This window comes from Acomys russatus, chromosome 22 (assembly GCF_903995435.1).
Source record: "Acomys russatus chromosome 22, mAcoRus1.1, whole genome shotgun sequence".
Taxonomy (NCBI): Eukaryota; Metazoa; Chordata; class Mammalia; order Rodentia; family Muridae; genus Acomys; species Acomys russatus.
The window spans coordinates 53,450,000-53,468,542 of NC_067158.1; the positions used below are offsets into that span (position 1 = coordinate 53,450,000).

Below are 18,543 nucleotides of genomic sequence, written 5' to 3' on the forward strand. Positions count from 1 at the left end.
AGTTGCAGGCAGTTGTGCTGAGGAGAGCAGTGCGCAGGTGTAGCCACTGAGCCATCTCCTCAGCCCCTTGAATTGTGCTTTAAAGTATTTATGTAAAAATAGCATTGGCAACTCTGTGGGTGAGAGCAGTTATTTTCCAAACATAGGGATTTGAGTTCAGATCCCTGGTCCCCACATAAAAATTGGGTATGGACATCTGCATCCCCAGCACTGGAAGGCTTCTGGCTGGACAGCGGAGGAAAAAACGATGAGTGCCAGGTTCAGTGAGAGACCCTGTTGTGGAAATCAAGCAAAGGAGTAGTAAACAAGACACCCGATGCCCTCCCCTGGCCTGCATGTACATACATGTGCATACACATGTATACACACACAATATGGAGTTAGATAATAGGGCCAAGACTTTACATGTAAAATTTAAGGGCTATACATCATAGAGGTTAATTACTAACTGGTGCAACGTTTACAGGCCCTGAAAACAAGCCATGTTTTAAGTCGAGGTCACAAAGGGGTAAAATTGTTCACATCTAATATTTTTTTCTCTTTGGAATCTTAAGCCTTCTAGATCTGTAATGTGTGTAATGAGCTCTTATTTAGAAATCATGTTGTCACCATCAGTATCGTATAAAAACAAGACTCATGAATGTGAATCTCACTGACAGACTTTGCTCTTATTAAGGTCGACTTGAACTAAAAGAAGATAACATCGAGTGTCTGCTGTCCACGGCATGCCTTCTGCAGCTCTCCCAGGTCGTGGAAGCCTGCTGCAAGTTCCTGATGAAACAGCTCCACCCGTCCAATTGCCTCGGAATCCGCTCTTTCGCTGATGCTCAAGGGTGCACAGACTTGCATAAAGTGGCTCACAATTACACTATGGTATGTGTTTCTTTGGGAACCAGAAAGCCCTGCCCTCCTGCCCCACTTCTTGCCTTTGAAAGTTTATCTTCGTGGTGCTGTTTTCGCGTGGTTTTGCCACAAGTTTTGAGGTTGTTTATGATGCAGCCGTAAGTTGGGAAAGGAACACAAGCAGGGAGTCTCCGATGGGGAGCCCTAATGGCAGGTGTGCTGCGTTTAAAAGCAGGGCTTCCTAAACATGGTACTGCAGCACATGGGTGAATGTCAGACCCATCGCATAGGCACGGCTAGAAACTGGGACGGTGGCTGTGGTGTTTGGTGCAGCACTAAGATGAATGACGACAGGATGAAGGAGAGACCTTCTATTCCAGATGCCTCTGATTGCACAGGGAAGAGCCCATCACTGTGTAGAGCAATGCTCTTACTAACTGCAGCGAATCGTGTTCAAAATAAACCAGAGGAGGTCCTGATTCAGCAGCCTGAGAGATAACGGACCGATGAGTGATCTAGGATATAAGGGTACATGGGTGGCTTCTTATTAGGACCAGGCTTCAGTTTAAACAGTAGAGGGAATCAGGAGTGTGGGGCGGGTTTTTAAGGTGTGGGCTGTCTTGCCACAAGGGCAGTGACTACACAGTGTTGCCTTAAATGCTTCAACTGGGGCAGTGCAGCTGCTAAGAAAGGAAAGAATTTGTGTACATCTATGTAGTTATTCAAATAGGCAGCTTTATCAAGGTTGAGGAACTGTTATTTAGTCTGCGTCGTCCTCTTCCATCTTCGCCCCCTTCAGTTGAGTTGGTTTGTCTTGGAAGAGACTCATGGTGCTTTCACAGTTTTCATTAGAGAAGCAGAAATTCGGGGAAAGCGATAAGGATTTCTCTGAACAGAAGCACACATACGAATGACACCTGTGGGGTGGGCTTTTCCTCTCGAGCGTCCTCCCTTCTAAGGAGCGAGTCTTTGCTGTGGTTGTCATGAGGCATCCCAGGAAAACATAACAGCACAGCAGCAATAGCAGGGTGAGCTAAATGTTTTCAAATTGAGTCCTCAGACTCCACCCGCATGGCCACACTGCTTTGTACATTCCCATTTCTTTGTCTAATATGTATGGGTGTTTTAGTACGGGGATGTCTGTGCACCACTTGCGTGCCTGGTGCCTGTGAATGTCAGAAGACGGCATTGGATCTTCTGGAACTGGAGTTACACACAGTTGTGAGCTGCCATGTGGTTGCTGGGAATTGAACCTGGGTCTCCTGGAAGAGTAGCCAGTGCTCTTAACTGTTGAGCCATCTCTCCAGCTCCTCGTTTTTTTATTTTAACTTTATATCTGCAATTTCAAGCTCCTTCTGGAATAAGATAAATGTAAGTAAATCAAATAGAGCTAGGTTTTCTTCTTAACAAGTTTATAACTTAATATACTCTTGATTATATATTATTATATTGTATATGTGTATATACTATAGATATACATATATACAGGCACATTTTTTCCCATTTTTTGAGACAGTTTCTCTGTGTAACAGCCCTGACTATCCTCGTCTCACTGCATAGACCAGACTAGTCTCCAATTCACAGAGATCCGTCCATCTGCCTCTGCCTCCCGGGTGCTGGGATTAAAGGCGTGCACCACCACACCTGGCTGTTAATATTATATTTTTATTACATACATTTATGTGCAAGCGAGTGTGCGTGTGGAGGTCAGAGGACAACTTGCCGGAGTCAGTTCTTTCCTTCCATCATGTGGGTTGGAGAGATCAAACTCAGGCCATCATCAGTCTTGGTGGCAAATGCCTTTACCCCTGAGCCATCTCTCCAGGACCAGTAGTACCTCTTTCTTATGCAAGATTTTATACATATAAAAACATTGTAAGCATTTAGGTCACTCCTGTTGTTTACAGTACGGGCATGATTGCTGCTGTAGCTTAGATGCAAATTCAATTGAAATTAACTGGATGTTTTTAAAGCTATTTTCATAGCCAATTAGTTGCAGTAGTTTTTTTTATGTCAAGGTCATTACTTGACATTAGTTTCAATAGAGATATGCGATGGAACTCTAATAACAATAAGTAATTTAGAGGCAGAGTGTCTGATTTGAATGTTGCTATGGGAACTGAATAAGAATGTAAAGCAAAATTCAATCTTCAGTTTAAATAAATCCCTCAGTAATTTCATTTCCTTAAAAACGAATTTGAAGGGGGGAAAGAGCAGCTCTAGCAAGCATCTGGTCGCATGATGCCTGCTTGTTTCATAAAACAGATTAAAAGTATGGGGCAAGCGTAGTGCTGGGTCCGTGAGTTCTGTACATGTTGATGTACAGGGCATACGCAGGCGTCCCGCACACGCATGCGCAGGAGCGGGTATGGGCTCCTTGGGGTGTCGGAGTCTGGAAGCTTCTGTTCCAGGCCTCGTTGCCACTAAACATCACCTGGAGCATCTCATTTAACCTCTAGAGAGAACATTCTAGACTAAGTTCTCGTTACAGCTACTTAATGTCGTTATAGTTGAATGAAGCAAATGCGAACATTTACTTTTAAAATTCTAAATCTTCTCAGTGTAGAAAACCTATAAAATAGGTTCTAAAATAGCTACTTGAAAGCGAAGTCATGCTTTTGAAAAGAACTTTGTGTTTAAACTTACTCCAATGGTATTGCATAAGCTATTGGAAACCCACGTAATATAATACACTAGAGTGAAAGGCGCTTCTCCGGAACCGATTATCATTTTGTCACGCAGCCGCCTCTTACTGATGAATGCAGTCAACACCGTTGGAAAGGAGAAGAGCAGTCGCACTAGTGTTGCACAGACATGTTGCTTATCCAAGTGCACCGTGCTTGTACAGGCTGCCTCAGATTCACAGCCTTTGAGTTTCTATGCTCCTCGGGGCTGAGATCACAGGCATGCGCCATCCAGCCTGGCCATGCCATATTGTTAAATGACCAGAAATGTATCTTTTTACTTCTCGAGACTCCCACCTAACATTATATATTAAATATCTTTGCATACAACTATGTGATCTTCCTTCAAATTCATATTGCCTGATTAATAATCATTGAGTTATAACTTCCTACAGTAGATTTTGGGCTATTTTACTATAAAAATTGATAATAAAAGTGCTGGGATTCAGACCTTGGATAAACGGGGGAGGTTTAGCTAAAACAGACCTGGCCCCCAGGTTCTCCCAGCATCCCTCAGTCCACTGTTACAGGGTATGGCTGGCATACCCTGCCCTCTGCCCTGAACTTGCAGTCCAGGGTTGGGGATTCCCCTCCCCAAGCGCGAGCTTACCCCCCTCTCTTCTTCCCTCCCTCCCTCCCTCCTCATGATGCCTTCACTGACCCCCCTCCTGAGAGTTGGCCCCAATAAGCCTGCATTTATAAACTCTAATTTGGCTTGAATTGGCTCATTTTGTCAGCAGAGATAACCTATCAAAAAGAAGCACTGATAGGTATTTGGCTTTGTTCCCCATTGTGCGAAGTATTTATTAAGGATTAAAATGACAAGTGTAAGAAATGGGCTGAGAGTTTTACCAGGTGGGATTGAACCCTGGGTCGCACTCATGCCAGGCAAACACTTCACTACTGAGCTACAGCCCCAGCCTACTCTCGATAACTTTTGGCTCTTGCTGTGTGTTCCCAAATCATCTTATGATGTCAGTCTGCAATTGAGTACACCATTGTGCTTGAAGCCATTCCAGCACTGAGATTTTATTAAAATATGTTCCTGGAAATGATAATCAATCATATAAAGTAGATTCATTCTGGTATCTTTTAGCAAATCATGATGAATTGGAGCAATTGAATGTAGTTAATTATTCATGAATGGCTTTCCTCCTAAGACTGCTGAAAGGAGCGTCAGCCCAAGATAGATTTCAGGTCAGTAGCTCGCTTGGGTTACCACAGGCTAAATTGAAAATGTGATTCTCATTTTAATATGGGAAATAGTTATTGATAGGCCTTATCTCTAGCTCTAATTTAAACAGCTTTCGCTATTTTCCTAAAACCCTTTATGCTGAGACAGAGTGCATTAAGAAGTGTAAAAGAAACATTACAGGATCACATGTATGGAATTTGCATTTACATCCATGGTGTAAACTAGCCATGCATTGAGGCTTGCAGACTTCAAGCAGAGAAAGTGAGGTTTCCTTCTCAGGCTGGGGAAATGGTTCCGCAGTTGTGCACTGCTCTTGCAGGAGAGCCATATTTATTTCCCAGCACCCATGTCAGATGGCTCACATGCATGCACATATTTTAAAAATAGAAATAAAAGATTTCAAGAAAAGATTTCTTTCTCTCCAGATTAGTTAACATAATAACGATAAACAAGTTATTTCACACCTGAGAGCATTGCTAGTGTCCCATTTCAAATCGCAGAGGGCTTGATTCTAGCATGCAGTCAGGACTCAGGCAGACAGTCTAAAATCCTGCTCCTAGTATGTGCTAGGCTAACAATTTTGCTTTGGTTCTTTTTGCTAAAAACAACCTAACTCTGTATACATCAGAGTGGAAGGGATTCGAGTTTTCTGAGTAGCTCCGAAATCCTGGGTGGTCTTCTACAAAGCCCAGGAATGAATGCTTTCGAGCTATGTGTTGTGGCACACACCAGTGATCCCAGGAGTGAAGAACGCAAGTTAAAGGCCAGCCGGGGCTGCGCAGGTAGACCCTGTCTTTAAAACAAAGCAACCCAGAACAAAATATTAGTGGCCACTTCGGTTATAAAAATACCCTTCAGGACAAGTGCCATGCCTTGTGGGGCCTAGGACTCTAATCGAGAGGCGTCTTAGTTGGCCAGCCTGGAGGCCTCTGCGCTGCTGCTAAACTCACCAGCAACCACAAGCCTGGAGCTTCTTCTCCCCCTTGCTGTTTACTTCAGGTTTTTTTTTTCCTCAAAACTATTCTCTAATTTGAGCAAAGCAGTAAATAAATGTTATAGGTCCACTTTACTGAGCTGCAACTGAGCCACTCACACACATACTATAAATAATACACACACCTAATATTAAAAAAATTTAGCTTTGCTGGGCATGATAGTACACGCCTTTAGTCCTAGCACTCAAGGAGGCAGAGGCAGGTGGATCTCTGAGTTCCGGGCCAGCCTGGTCTACAGGGTGAGTCCAGGACAGCAGAGGCCACACAGGGAAACCCTGACCCGAAAAACAACAACAAATAGCTTCTTTCATATAAACACGTTAAAAGGAACAACTCATTCATTTGCTTTTCCCCCTCTAGGAACATTTCATGGAAGTAATCAGAAACCAGGAATTCGTATTGCTCCCAGCCAGTGAGATTGCGAAGCTCTTGGCCAGCGACGACATGAACATTCCTAATGAGGAGACCATCCTGAATGCCCTTCTTACGTGGGTGCGGCATGATTTGGAGCAGAGGCGGAAGGACCTCAGTAGACTTCTGGCTTACATCAGGCTACCTCTCCTTGCACCACAGGTAAAAATGGGCACTCATCCACAGGTGTGCTTGTTTGGCTAGTCTGTCAGAGAATTCCTACCTGTATCCCTGCGGAAGGTACAGGTTAAAGATGCTAAACTAACAAAACGCTGCCTCTGCAGTTGGGGGGTTGAGCTATCTAAGCTGCATCCACTAAGAAGCACTCTTGATTTTGAGTTAGCGTTTTATTGGACTGTACCTATCGTACTAACTAGAGGAAACTTAGTAATAAGAACAGAAATTTTAGATCAACTCAGTGTCACATGTTGGTGAAGTCCCCACTGGCTCCTGGGTCCTGTGATGAGTGCCCTGACACTTGAAGCCCTGACTTGTGACTTGGACACGCACACGCCACAGGCTGCCCACCTGTGAGCAGAGATGACATGATTCTGATCAAGTAGAGATGCCTCTTTGTTGACTGTCTCAGGGTTATGATTAGAGAAATGCAGCCAGTGAAACAAAATGTTCTATAAATGATGCATCGTTTCAGAGTGAAGACGCCTCTCGCCTGTGCACTCAGGTTGTCGGTCACCACAGGTTCTCACACTTTCTCCTTTGTATGGTTCTCACCGGAGTATATAGAAATTTCCCCAGTATTTTTTTTTTTCCTGCCTATCTTAGGCTTTGAATAGAGAAAGAGGCCTTGAAAGCAGAAGAGGTAAGAGCTCTTGCTGACTCAGGCCTGCCCTTCTTTTCTCTTTCTTTTTTTCTTATTATTTAAAGTGCTACACATGTTGCTTTGTTGGTATTAATGTTGCAGACAGTGCATCATTTCTGGCTATTGTGAGTGGAAGTTACTGTTGCACTCTGCCTAGCAAAGACAAAAGTCACTGCCAAGGCCTCATGCCAGGCCCTCCCTGTTTATAAGTGGAACTTCAGGAATGGATGGCAATTCAGGAAAAATAACATAAGATAGGATTTCTCCTGAAGTCAGATTTAAAGAGGGCACTTAAAGCTCCCTTGCTTCCTAGCAATTATTCTTTCCTAGTTTTTTCTGAATGAAGGAAAATAAAACATGAAAAATCCTATTATATGTTCAGTAGAGCCTGTATAACCTGAAACACACAGTTCAGTCTGCAGTTTAAAGGGGACTCCTGATCTGATGGGCTTCCCACAACCTTCAAAACTCTCACTCCCATGATAGGACATTTCCCTGCATTCTTCAACTTGAAAGGCAGGAAATCACTTAGTTCAACACCTGGGCTATAAAGAAGCATCAGTCCAACAAAAGTAAAACCAGAAGTTCAGAACCACAGGTGCTCACATGCATCCCTCCTTCTCAGCTGCGGCCCTGCTCGCCTTCACTACTGACTAGCACGGAGCTTCTGAGAGCCAGAGCTAGGATTTGAACCCAAGTATAGTTCTGTGCCCTTTTCACAGACCAGTCTGTCCGTCAAACACACCATGTATAAAATTGCAGGGCATAAGTTAAAGAAGAAACAGAATATAAGCTAGTTGTAGTTTTAATGTAATAAGAAGAGGCTGTGAAAGGTGAGTGCACATGGCGTGAAAATAATGAATCTCCCCTCCAAAAAAAAAAATCAAAACGACAACAAAATGATGGCAGAGAGAAAACGAGAGTGACCGTCCTTAAATGTCATCTTGTTAGCCACCAAAAGTAGGGGCTTGTCCAGGAAAGAGACCAGACTGTGCACTGGTGTGAAACATACATTATGGGATTTGAAGAACAGTTACTTGACTAGAGCCCCAAAATAAAGAGGGGCTACATCAAGAGGTCAGGCTAGAAAGGAAATTGAGCCAGATCATGAAGAACCTTTAGTCATGCCACGGAGTTTGGACTTTATCCTAAAAGCAACAGGAAGGATGGAAGGCTTTTCTAATAGGAACTGCATAGCATAATTCTGTTTGAGGACAGCAGCTAAAAATTCAGTGCAGAGAATGAATCGGGTCAACACTGGGAACCCATTGGAAAAGCTGTCAGACTTCATCCAGGAGAAGAAGACACTCTGGCAGTGCCAGAGAGAAATCACCAGAAACTGACAAAACTTAATGACTGGGTGAGGACAGCCCGGAGCGACCTTTAGTGTAGAATGCAGTTAGTGAAGGTGACGTCACTTGAGACAAAGACTGTAGCACAAAAGATAAGATGTAGCCTGAGGAAAGGAATGGGAGACTCACTTTCCCCAAATTGCACCTTAAGCCCTAAATCCTCAGAATATTAAGAGAAAAACTTACCAGCATGTTCAAACCCAAAGCAAAAGAATGCTTCTGGCCAGGGAGAGTGCAGAAGTACTGGGGTGGGCTGTAGGGGCACTGAGTTAGTGGCTGAGGTGGACTGTAGGGGCACTGAGTTAGTGGCTGGGGTGGACTATGGGGCACTAAGTTAGTGGCTGGGGTGGACTATGGGGCACTGAGTTAGTGGCTGGGGTGGACTATGGGGCACTGAGTTAGTGGCTGAGGTGGACTATAGGGGCACTGAGTTAGTGGCTGAGGTGGACTATAGGGGCACTGAGTTAGTGGCTGGGGTGGACTATGGGGCACTGAGTTAGTGGCTGGGGTGGACTATGGGGCACTGAGTTAGTGGCTGGGGTGGACTATGGGCACTGAGTAGGCTGGGGTGGATAGGGCTTGGGGGACTATGGGCACTGAGTTAGTGGCTGGGGTGGACTATGGGGCACTGAGTTAGTGGCTGGGGTGGACTATGGGGCACTGAGTTAGTGGCTGGGGTGGACTGTAGGGGCACTGAGTTAGTGGCTGGGGTGGACTATGGGGCACTGAGTTAGTGGCTGGGGTGGATGATGGGGGCACTGAGTTAGTGGCTAGGGTAGACTATGGGGGCACTGAGTTAGTGGCTGGGGTGGACTATGGGGGCACTGAGTTAGTGGCTGGGGTGGACTGTAGGGTCACTGAGTTAGTGGCTGGGGTGGACTATGGGGCACTGAGTTAGTGGCTGGGGTGGACTATAGGGGCACTGAGTTAGTGGCTGGGGTGGACTGTAGGGGCACTGAGTTAGTGGCTGGGGTGGACTATGGGGCACTGAATTAGTAGCTGGGGTAGACTGTAGGGGCACTGAGTTAGTGGCTGGGGTGGACTATGGGAGCACTGAGTTCGTGGCTGGGGTGGATGATGGGGGCACTGAGTTAGTGGCTGGGGTGTACTGTAGGGGCACTGAGTTAGTGGCTGGGGTGGACACTGAGTTAGTGGCTGGGTGGACTGTAGGGCACTGAGTTAGTGGCTGGGGTGGACTATAGGGGCACTGAGTCAGTGGCTGATGGACTATAAATGGCAGCTGATTTAGTGGCTGAGGTGGACTATAGGGGCACTGAGTTAGTGCTGGGGTGGACTGTAGGGGCACTGAGTTAGTGGCTGGGGTGGACTATAGGGGCACTGAGTTAGTGGCTGAGTGGACTGTAGGGGCACTGAGTTAGTGGCTGGGGTGTACTGTAGGGGCACTGAGTTAGTGGCTGGGGTGGACTATAGGGGCACTGAGTTAGTGGCTGAGTGGACTGTAGGGGCACTGAGTTAGTGGCTGGGGTGGACTATGGGGCACTGAGTTAGTGGCTGGGGTGGACTATAGGGGTACTGAGTTAGTGGCTGGGGTGGATGATGGGGGCACTGAGTTAGGGGCTGGGGTGGACTGTACGGGCACTGAGTTAGGGGCTGGGGTGGACGATGCGGGCACTGAGTTAGGGGCTGGGGTGGACTATGGGTGGCCACTGAGTTAGGGGCTGGGGTGGGACTGTAGGGACACTGAGTTAGTGGCTGGGGTGGACTATGGGGGCACTGAGTTAGGGGCTGGGGTGGACTATAGGGGCACTGAGTTAGTGGCTGGGGTGGACTATAGGGGCACTGAGTTAGTGGCTGAGGTGGACTATAGGGGCCCTGAGTTAGTGGCTGGGGTGGACTATAGGGGCCCTGAGTTAGTGGCTGAGTGGACTGTAGGGGCACTGAGTTAGTGGCTGGGGTGGACTATAGGGGCACTGAGTTAGTGGCTGAGTGGACTATAGGGGCACTGAGTTAGTGGCTGGGGTGGACTGTAGGGGCACTGAGTTAGTGGCTGGGGTGGACTATAGGGGTACTGAGTTAGTGGCTGTTACTAACCTTGCCTAGTGACTGGAGAGTCACCAGAATTTGGCTCCATGACCCAGTGCTATGTCATTACATGCTACACAGAACACAGATAAGGAGGTTAGTTAGCCCAGTGGTTCCCAAAGTATAGGATCAGTAATGTCTATGTACCCTTTAAAATGCAAATAATAACTGGGCCTCATCTCATAACCATATGAGATGGGCCCTAGAAGCCTGTGATTTAACAGGCCTTGTACTGATTTGGGTGCACTCTCAGGTTTGGACCCCTTGTCCAAGATGAGTGGTGGGAATGGAGGAGCAAACACCACTGATTGGCTACAGTGCCCTGCACAATGTCAGCAGTTACTTCACCTCTCTGAGCTGTGTTTTCTTAAAATAAGAATACTAAGTTGCTGTATTGCAACACGTAGTTACTCCCCCAAACACACACATTCCTTTGGTAACTTCCTATATACCCTCCAACTCCTCAAGGACCACGCACACCATACACATGTGTGCGCACATGCACACACACAAACGTTGGTACAGTTGGTGCAGCCATCTGTGCACTGGAGCATGGGCACTCTCCTGTACTCCACATGGATGGAGAAGACTGACTGTGCCTCCCTCAGTGACTATCACTTGCCAAAGTCCTTCAGCACATGGGCCCCTCCTCATCCATGCTGGAGTGTCAGCAGGCGTGATCTTGCACAGGTCTTATGCAGGCAGCCATAGGTGCTGTTAGCTCATGAGCACAAAGGCCCCTGTTGTTGTTATTTTGGTTTGTTTTTGGTTTTTTGAGACAGGTTTCTCTGTGATGGGCCTGGTTGCCATGGACTCACTCTGTAGACCAGGCTGGCCTGGAACTCAGGTGATCCACCTGCCTCTGCCTCGAGTGCTGGGGTTAAAGGCTTGCGCCACCACACCCAGCAGGGTCTGTTACTGAATCTGGAGCTCATTATGGCTAGACTGGCTGGCCACCCATGCATGCCCTGGTCCCTTACTGCTGTGTGGGAACTGGAGTTCTGAATTCAAGTTCATGCTTGTGTGGCAGGATTTTACCAGCAGAGCCATTCCCCGTCTCCCAGGTGATGGTTTCACAATGACATTCCAAAGAAACTGAATAATCAAAAGAGGAAGTGTTTGTGGTCACTTAGTTTACCCTTGCCTGGAGTTCTGCTAAAAACTGACTCAAATCCAAGAAAGAAGAAGCACAGCGATTGACACTGCAGGGAAGATAGACTTTAGAGTTGATCAAGTTTTATGCAATGTGGATAAGTCGTTCTCATTCTGTATGTCTTCTGCGGGGACAGTGTTAGAGAAAAAGTCATGCCAAACAAATATAAGAGTGAAGATAAGAATCTACACAATCAAAGTGTCTGTCTTTTCCAAATGCTTTTATTTTAATGGTTTGCTATTGTTTATGGCAGACAAGGCATTTGGAATTCATAAAAATGCAAGAATGTATTAGAATCAATGTCTTATAGTTTAGTCAATCATTATAATTTCCTGAACAATAGTTACCTGCTACACTAATACTTGATTAATGTTGTTCTTGAATTAATTGCTTTATAATTTTTCTATTCTCACTTCTTTACTTAAATTTAACTAATATCATTTTTAATAAACTACAGAAGCTATCAGCATGCTAAGAAATATGTTTTACTTCAAATTTCAGTTACTATAATATCTCCTGAGACTTTGCTTCCTACATTTTATTTCACGTTTATTTTTATTTAGAAAGCACTTGGGTAATTACATCAGAAATAATACAAACACTAACATTAATCTAAGTAAGGCAATGCAATGCATGTCCTCCAATGGCTTCTGTGGTAAGTTTATGTTTTGTGTGCATGGGGGGAAAGTGGCCAAGGTCATGAGCCCTGTGTCTTACTGCGGTTATTTTGCCTTTGGCTTATGATACATGCTTACCAAATGCCACAGCTGTTTTATGGTGACCTTTGCTGAAAACTTTGGCTCCCTTCAGTTACCAAAGCCTGGACATATTCTCAGCATTATTAGCCATTAAGGAAATGCAAAATAAACCCCACTTTCTACTTACCCAGCTGGCTGAAATGGAGATGGTTGGTGAGGGCGTGCGGAAACCGAAACCTCACAAGGTACTAGTGGGGCCGGGGGTGTGGTAGAGATGCTTTGTAAAGAAATTTTGAGGTTTCTTTTAAGTTAAAGACAATTTTACCTAGTTATCTACACAAGAGAAATCAAAATACATCCACACAATCGTGTGATATGCACACAACTTTCTTAGCAGCTTTGTTTATAGTTGGTCCATACGGGAAACAAGCCAAGAGCTCATCAGCTGCTGGGTGTACAGAGAGGTAGAGCCAGTCAGGAGAATATTACTCAACAGCAAAGAAGCAAGACTGGCGCATGATACAACATGGGCAAGCCTAAAGAATATGCTGAATAAAGTGAGCAAGTCATAGATAGAGGGCATGTATGATTTTGTTTATATAAAATACATAGACAAGGCAAATTTGTATGATAGATTAATGTTTGGGGCAGGAGGCGGCATGGACATGGCAGTTAACTAGAACTTGGATCTACCTGAGGTGAAAGAAATGATCCAGACCTTTCCACTTGGAACAGGTACTAAAAGTCATCTAATTGGACTGAGTGTGGTATGTAGTCCATGCTTTACAGGGTAATTAGTAGAGTATGGTATACACTGTGCTTTAAAGGGTAATACACTATGCCATGGAAATTTTTTTCCAAGAACAACAAGAAAAGAACATTTATTGGGACTCTATCAAGGGAATTGTCACATCACTAGCTTAAAAGGAAAAGTTTATATGATCTTATCAATAGATGTGTGAAAAGTATTTTATCAAAACTTGGCAACAGTTCTTAATTTGAAACACTAAAGTAGGGAGAAAAGAAGGCAGCTTAGGTAAAAATGGGCCACGCAGCGCTGTGGTAACCACTGTGTGATGTAGAAAAGCACTAGCAGCACCTCAGCTCAACCAGAAGCACAGGGCTCCACGTTACCCAGTCGTTTACTGTTACGCTGAAGGTTTGCACAATGTGATAAGGCCATAAGCTGAAATAGCTGATGCCCACCGAGGAAAAGAGGCCCTGCCGTTCCTGTTTGAGGGTGAGGGCTGTGTAACAGCTGGAGCGCAGTGAGTGCGCTACAGCACCAGGTTCACACAAGTGCAGTGCTGAGTAGGTTGTTTTTCTTCTCCAGCAAAACATCTTTAAAAATGAAAGCTTAAAAAAGTAAAATGGCAATAAAAATAACTTCATATATAAGAATAGATTTAATAAAATGAATGCAAAGCCAGAAAGGAAAGTTATACAAGTGAGAAGGCCTTTTGATAGAAAGACCTAAGATCACAAAATGTATATTCTCTATAATTAATAAAAGAATTTAGCACAGCTCCCACCAAAAAGCCAAGAGATTCAAGATAATGAGAGCGAGCTAGATGACACTGTCTTAAATTAACATGGAAAACTAAGTCTCCAATATCCAAGGAAACCATGAAGCTTGCTGAGGAGAGTCTGAAGATGTCAGACTTAAGAGCATGCTGGAAAGGCAGCACTCATCTGGCCGCGGCAGCTCCTGCCTGTTGGCTCACTCAGCACCTGTGAGGCAGAGGCAGGAGGACCTGGGCCACATACTGAGTTCAAGGCCAGTCTGTATAAGTTCCTGCTCAGAAACAACACAACAGGGCAGGGGAGAGTGATGTCCACCTTTACTCCCTGTGCCGTGAGGCAGAGGCACTCATAAGCCTGTGGTGGTGGCTCCTGCCTGTATTTCAGTACGTGAGCAGCTGAAGGAGGGGGAGTTCAAGGCTAGCCTGGTCTACATCATGAGTTTAGGCTCAACCAGAGCCACGTAGCAAGACCCTGTGTGTGTGTCGGTGGGGGGGGGGGGAACCCTAGAAACAAGAAGGTCTGTAGACCACAGTAACACATCACAAAGGCCATCTCATATGTCCTCACTGCTCTTTTCTAGTTCCTGGCAGACATGGAAAACAATGCACTCTTTCGGGATGACATAGAATGTCAGAAACTCATTATGGAAGCAATGAAGTACCACTTATTACCTGAGAGGCGACCCATGTTGCAGAGTCCTCGGACAAAACCTCGGAAGTCAACTGTTGGGACATTGTTTGCAGTTGGAGGAATGGACTCCACAAAGGGTACTGAGTGATCTTTGATCTAGAGGAACAGGGTAATAATTAAGACTACCAAGAGGCCCTGGGGAGAAATGGCTGGTTGAGGGAGAGGGACAAGGACAGGAAAAGATGGACCCAGAAAACACTCTAGTGCCAGAAAGTATTCAAGGAATAGGGAGGGGGGGCAGGTTAAACCATAGGAAAAACATCTTGTTGGGAGATTGAGTCTAAAGTAATTTGAGCATCAAAGTAAGTGGTTATGGTAAATAAAGATAACATAAAATCAAAATCTCCAGACTGACACAAAAAAAAAGAGAGGAAAGCTGTTTCTTTCAGTAGAGTGCCAACCTGTGTGGAAAGAAAGATGAGATTAGGAAAAAATAGTCATTTCGTTTGGGCTAGGAAGCTAGCTTAGTGAGAGCACTCACTTCACATGCATGGTGCATGCTGAGTTCAATCACACACACACACACACACACACGTAGGCTTGTGGGGGGAGAGGAGATTAACCATTTGGTAGCCACCAAAATGCAACATCTCACATCTGAAAATCAGAAAATATTGAAGAAGATATGACACTCGAAAAGTTTCAGATTTTGGAACCTTTATTCCCCAACTTGATTGTTACAAGAGGTAAAATGGTGTCTTTACAAGTACTGACACTGACCCAACACTTAACCAAGGGGCCAAAGCTCATCACTGCCCGTGATGAGACCAAACAGCGCGTGCTGATAGGACCCACCACTCTCCAGAAGTCAGCAGCACACCCTTGTCTTGCGGAAAGCGCAGGTCCAAACTGGGAGGCATTCTACAGAATAACTTATCTGTCTCTACTATTTAAAAATGCCAGTGCCGGTTGGATGTGGTGGCGCACGCCTTTAATCTCAGCACTCAGGGAGGCAGAGGCAGGTGGATCTCTGTGGGTTGGAGGCCAGCCTGCTCTGCAAAGTCCAGGGTTCTCTAAACAGAGAAACCCTGTCTCAAAACAACAACAACAAAATGCCAGTACCATAGAATATATTTCAAATTTCAGTTCAGACTTTAGGGGCTGGAGAGATGACTCAGTGGTTGAGCAGTAGCCCGCGGTGCCCTGCATAAACATCTGTGCACCGTATGCATGCAGTGCCTGTGGAAGCCAGAAGAGGGCAGTAGGTACCCCACCCGCCAACTGCTGCATGTGGGTGCTAGGAATTAAACCCAGGTCCTCTGAAAAAGCAGCCAGTGCTCTTAACCACTGTACCATTTCTCCAGCCACCCCCAACACATACAAGCTGAAAGATATATATTTGTTTTATTATTTTAGATGTTTAAATTTTGAGTTTCCAAGTTATAACAAAACCTACTATTTCATAAACTGGGTCTAAAAGAAGAAATGTAAGATTCAAAAGGAAAAACTAGTTTGAAAATTGATCAATGAAAAAAGATTTTTATTTGATGGAAGGCAATTTTTATTTTGATTTATTTGATGTAATACTTTAAGGTTATGACTGGAGTGAAGAATCAAGTTACCCATGGGCAGGAACTCCCTCCCTCCCCATAGTCTGGCCCCCAAGTGACCTATAGCTCCTCCTTCTGTGGATGCTGCCCCTCCCTTGATAGTTTACACATATGGAATCTAAGCATATAAATAAATATCATTATGCCAAAAATTATAAAGAAGGATTATGCAAATTCAAAAATACTTTACCAGCTAGTATTTATTCTATTTGGTGCTGTGAGAATACAAAGACAGAAAGAGACTTGGTGTCACTCTCAGGGAGCTGAGGATTGTGTATGTAGGGTAAAGAAAAAACAGCAACTATAAAAAAATATAGTAGAACATAGCTGTTCCTGACTTTGGAAGTCCTCAGCAGCACTAGCCCTGATGGGCTAATGCTACAATACTGTGCAGCATGTGTTCAGTGTGGCGGGTCCTGATAGGACCAGAACTGGCTGTCAGTTAGCAGCTTAGAGAGACAAAGGACTCAAACCCTACATGACTGGAAGTTGGATTTTATTTTTATTTTTAATAAGGGCAACGTGCTCTTTTGTTTTCCTATATTCCCACTGGTCCCCCATGTTGAAGCAAGCAAAAGAGTTCTGGAATTTTCCAGAAGTAGAGCCCATGGGTAGTAGCCCCTTCACTCCCCACAGCCTGGCAATCTGGCTCCCAGATAACCTTTGTCCTTCCTCCTTGCTGTGGACCCTGCCTGCCCCCCCCCCCCTTCTATGGGAGTCAGCTCCACCCATTTTGTTGTCACTGTTCTTTCCTCCTGCCTCCAGAACTTCAAGTAATAATTGTCTCCTTTATCTCTGTCATCAGTTTCCTTCCTCTCGACTCAGCCCTTTCCATTAACATCTATAAAGCAGCCCAACAATCTAGACCTTAAAAGAAACAGAGCCGCCTTTGACTGTCTAGGAGCCCTGTTGGCACTGTGGCCAAACTTCTTGGATCACCTCCAGTGGAGCTCCTGCCTGCATCTCCTCACAGCATCTCAGCCACTCTCAAAGTCCTCAGTGTCCTCCAAGCAGTGGCATCCTCTGCTCTATGTTTTATTTGTCCCTCTCTGTGCATTTAATATTGTTAGCTAACTAACAGCCCTAAACCTTCGTACCTCTGGCTTCCAAGACACTCAGCTCCCCTGCATCTCCTCCCCCCACTGTGGCTGTCTCCTCCTCCTCTTTGAAGAGACCCTTCCTGCTGCACCCTTCAGTGCTGGGGCCTGGAGTATGCCTGGTAGAATGATAGGAGAACTGGTCATGGTCACAGGGTGGGCCAGGGCCATGCTGCAGGAGCGTCTTAAGGTGGAGTAGCAGTGTTGCCTATGGATGCCAATAAGAGCCTTTATACTTTGGGGCTAGAAAGATGATTCCAGTGGTAAAGTGCTTCTCCATTGCAAGCCAGAGGACCTGAGTTCAGATCCTCAGAGCCCCTGTACAGACCTGGCACACTTGTGTAAGCCAAGTGCTGGGGAGGCAGACAGGTGGGTCTCTGGAGCTCCCTAGCCAGCCAGCCTAACCAAAACAGTGAGTTCCAGGTTCAGCGAGAAACCTCTGGAAAACCTGATGGAGAGCGATAGAGGACAATACACACATCAGCCTCTGACCACTATATGCATGCGTGCGCATGTGCACACACACACATGAGAACATACATGGACACCATACACACAAGATAAAATCCTACTTCTGTGTATGTAACATAGTTTTGGCGGAACGTATGGTCCCATAACTCTCTTTGTTACTATCAGGAGCAACCAGCATTGAGAAGTATGATCTCCGCACAAACATGTGGACGCCTGTTGCAAACATGAACGGGAGGAGGCTACAGTTCGGCGTCGTGGTGCTGGATGACAAGCTGTACGTGGTTGGAGGGCGAGACGGGCTGAAGACTCTCAACACCGTGGAGTGCTACAACCCCAAAACAAAAACCTGGAGTGTGATGCCACCTATGTCCACGCATAGGCATGGGCTCGGTACGTGTATCCGCAGACCTGCTTAGAGAGCCATAGGTCAGGCAGGAGACCAGTGTGTGGGTGCAGCCAACATCAGTTGCCAGGCATCCCTCATAGCTGAGAAGCAGAAAGCAGAACACAAGTGCTTACGTAAGTGTGCAACAGCTTGTACAGGGGAAAGCATGGGGCCTGACAAGCTGTGCCCTTACATTTATGTTTTGTGTTAGCAATTGATATTATGTAGCCTAGTTAAAATACTCATTAAAACCAGCATTTTAATTTCCATATATAAGAAAAATAATGATAATAGTATGTATGCATGTATATATGTATGTGTTATGGCTTCTAAGCAGAAGTGAATGAATTCACACATATCCCCAAATTGAACATAGTACAGACATTTCTTTTTATTCTTTCTTTTTTTTTTTAATGTGTACGAGTGTTTATCTGAATGTATGTGTGTACCACTTGTATGCAGTGCAGGGTGGTGGATCACCCAGAACTGGAGTTAGAAACGGTTGTGAGCTACCACATGGGTGCTGGGCATTGAGCCCCAGTCCTCTAGAGGAACGGCCAGCGGTCCTAACACCGCATGGCTTCTCCAGCGCCTCGTTTCGCTCTCTCTCCCGTCATGTAACGCCCTGAGCA

The 18,543-nt window shown here is 45.4% G+C and overlaps 1 protein-coding gene across 1 annotated transcript in view; it reads left to right on the plus strand.

The window, feature by feature from the left end:
- Klhl5 (kelch like family member 5) overlaps window positions 1–18,543 on the plus strand; it is a 51,198-nt gene that overhangs the window by 12,908 nt on the left and 19,747 nt on the right. The window contains exons 4-7 of the mRNA XM_051165003.1: window positions 677–873; window positions 6,078–6,290; window positions 14,299–14,485; window positions 17,692–17,916. Coding sequence (XP_051020960.1) covers window positions 677–873; window positions 6,078–6,290; window positions 14,299–14,485; window positions 17,692–17,916 — 822 coding nt within the window. The remainder of the gene's footprint in view (window positions 1–676; window positions 874–6,077; window positions 6,291–14,298; window positions 14,486–17,691; window positions 17,917–18,543) is intronic.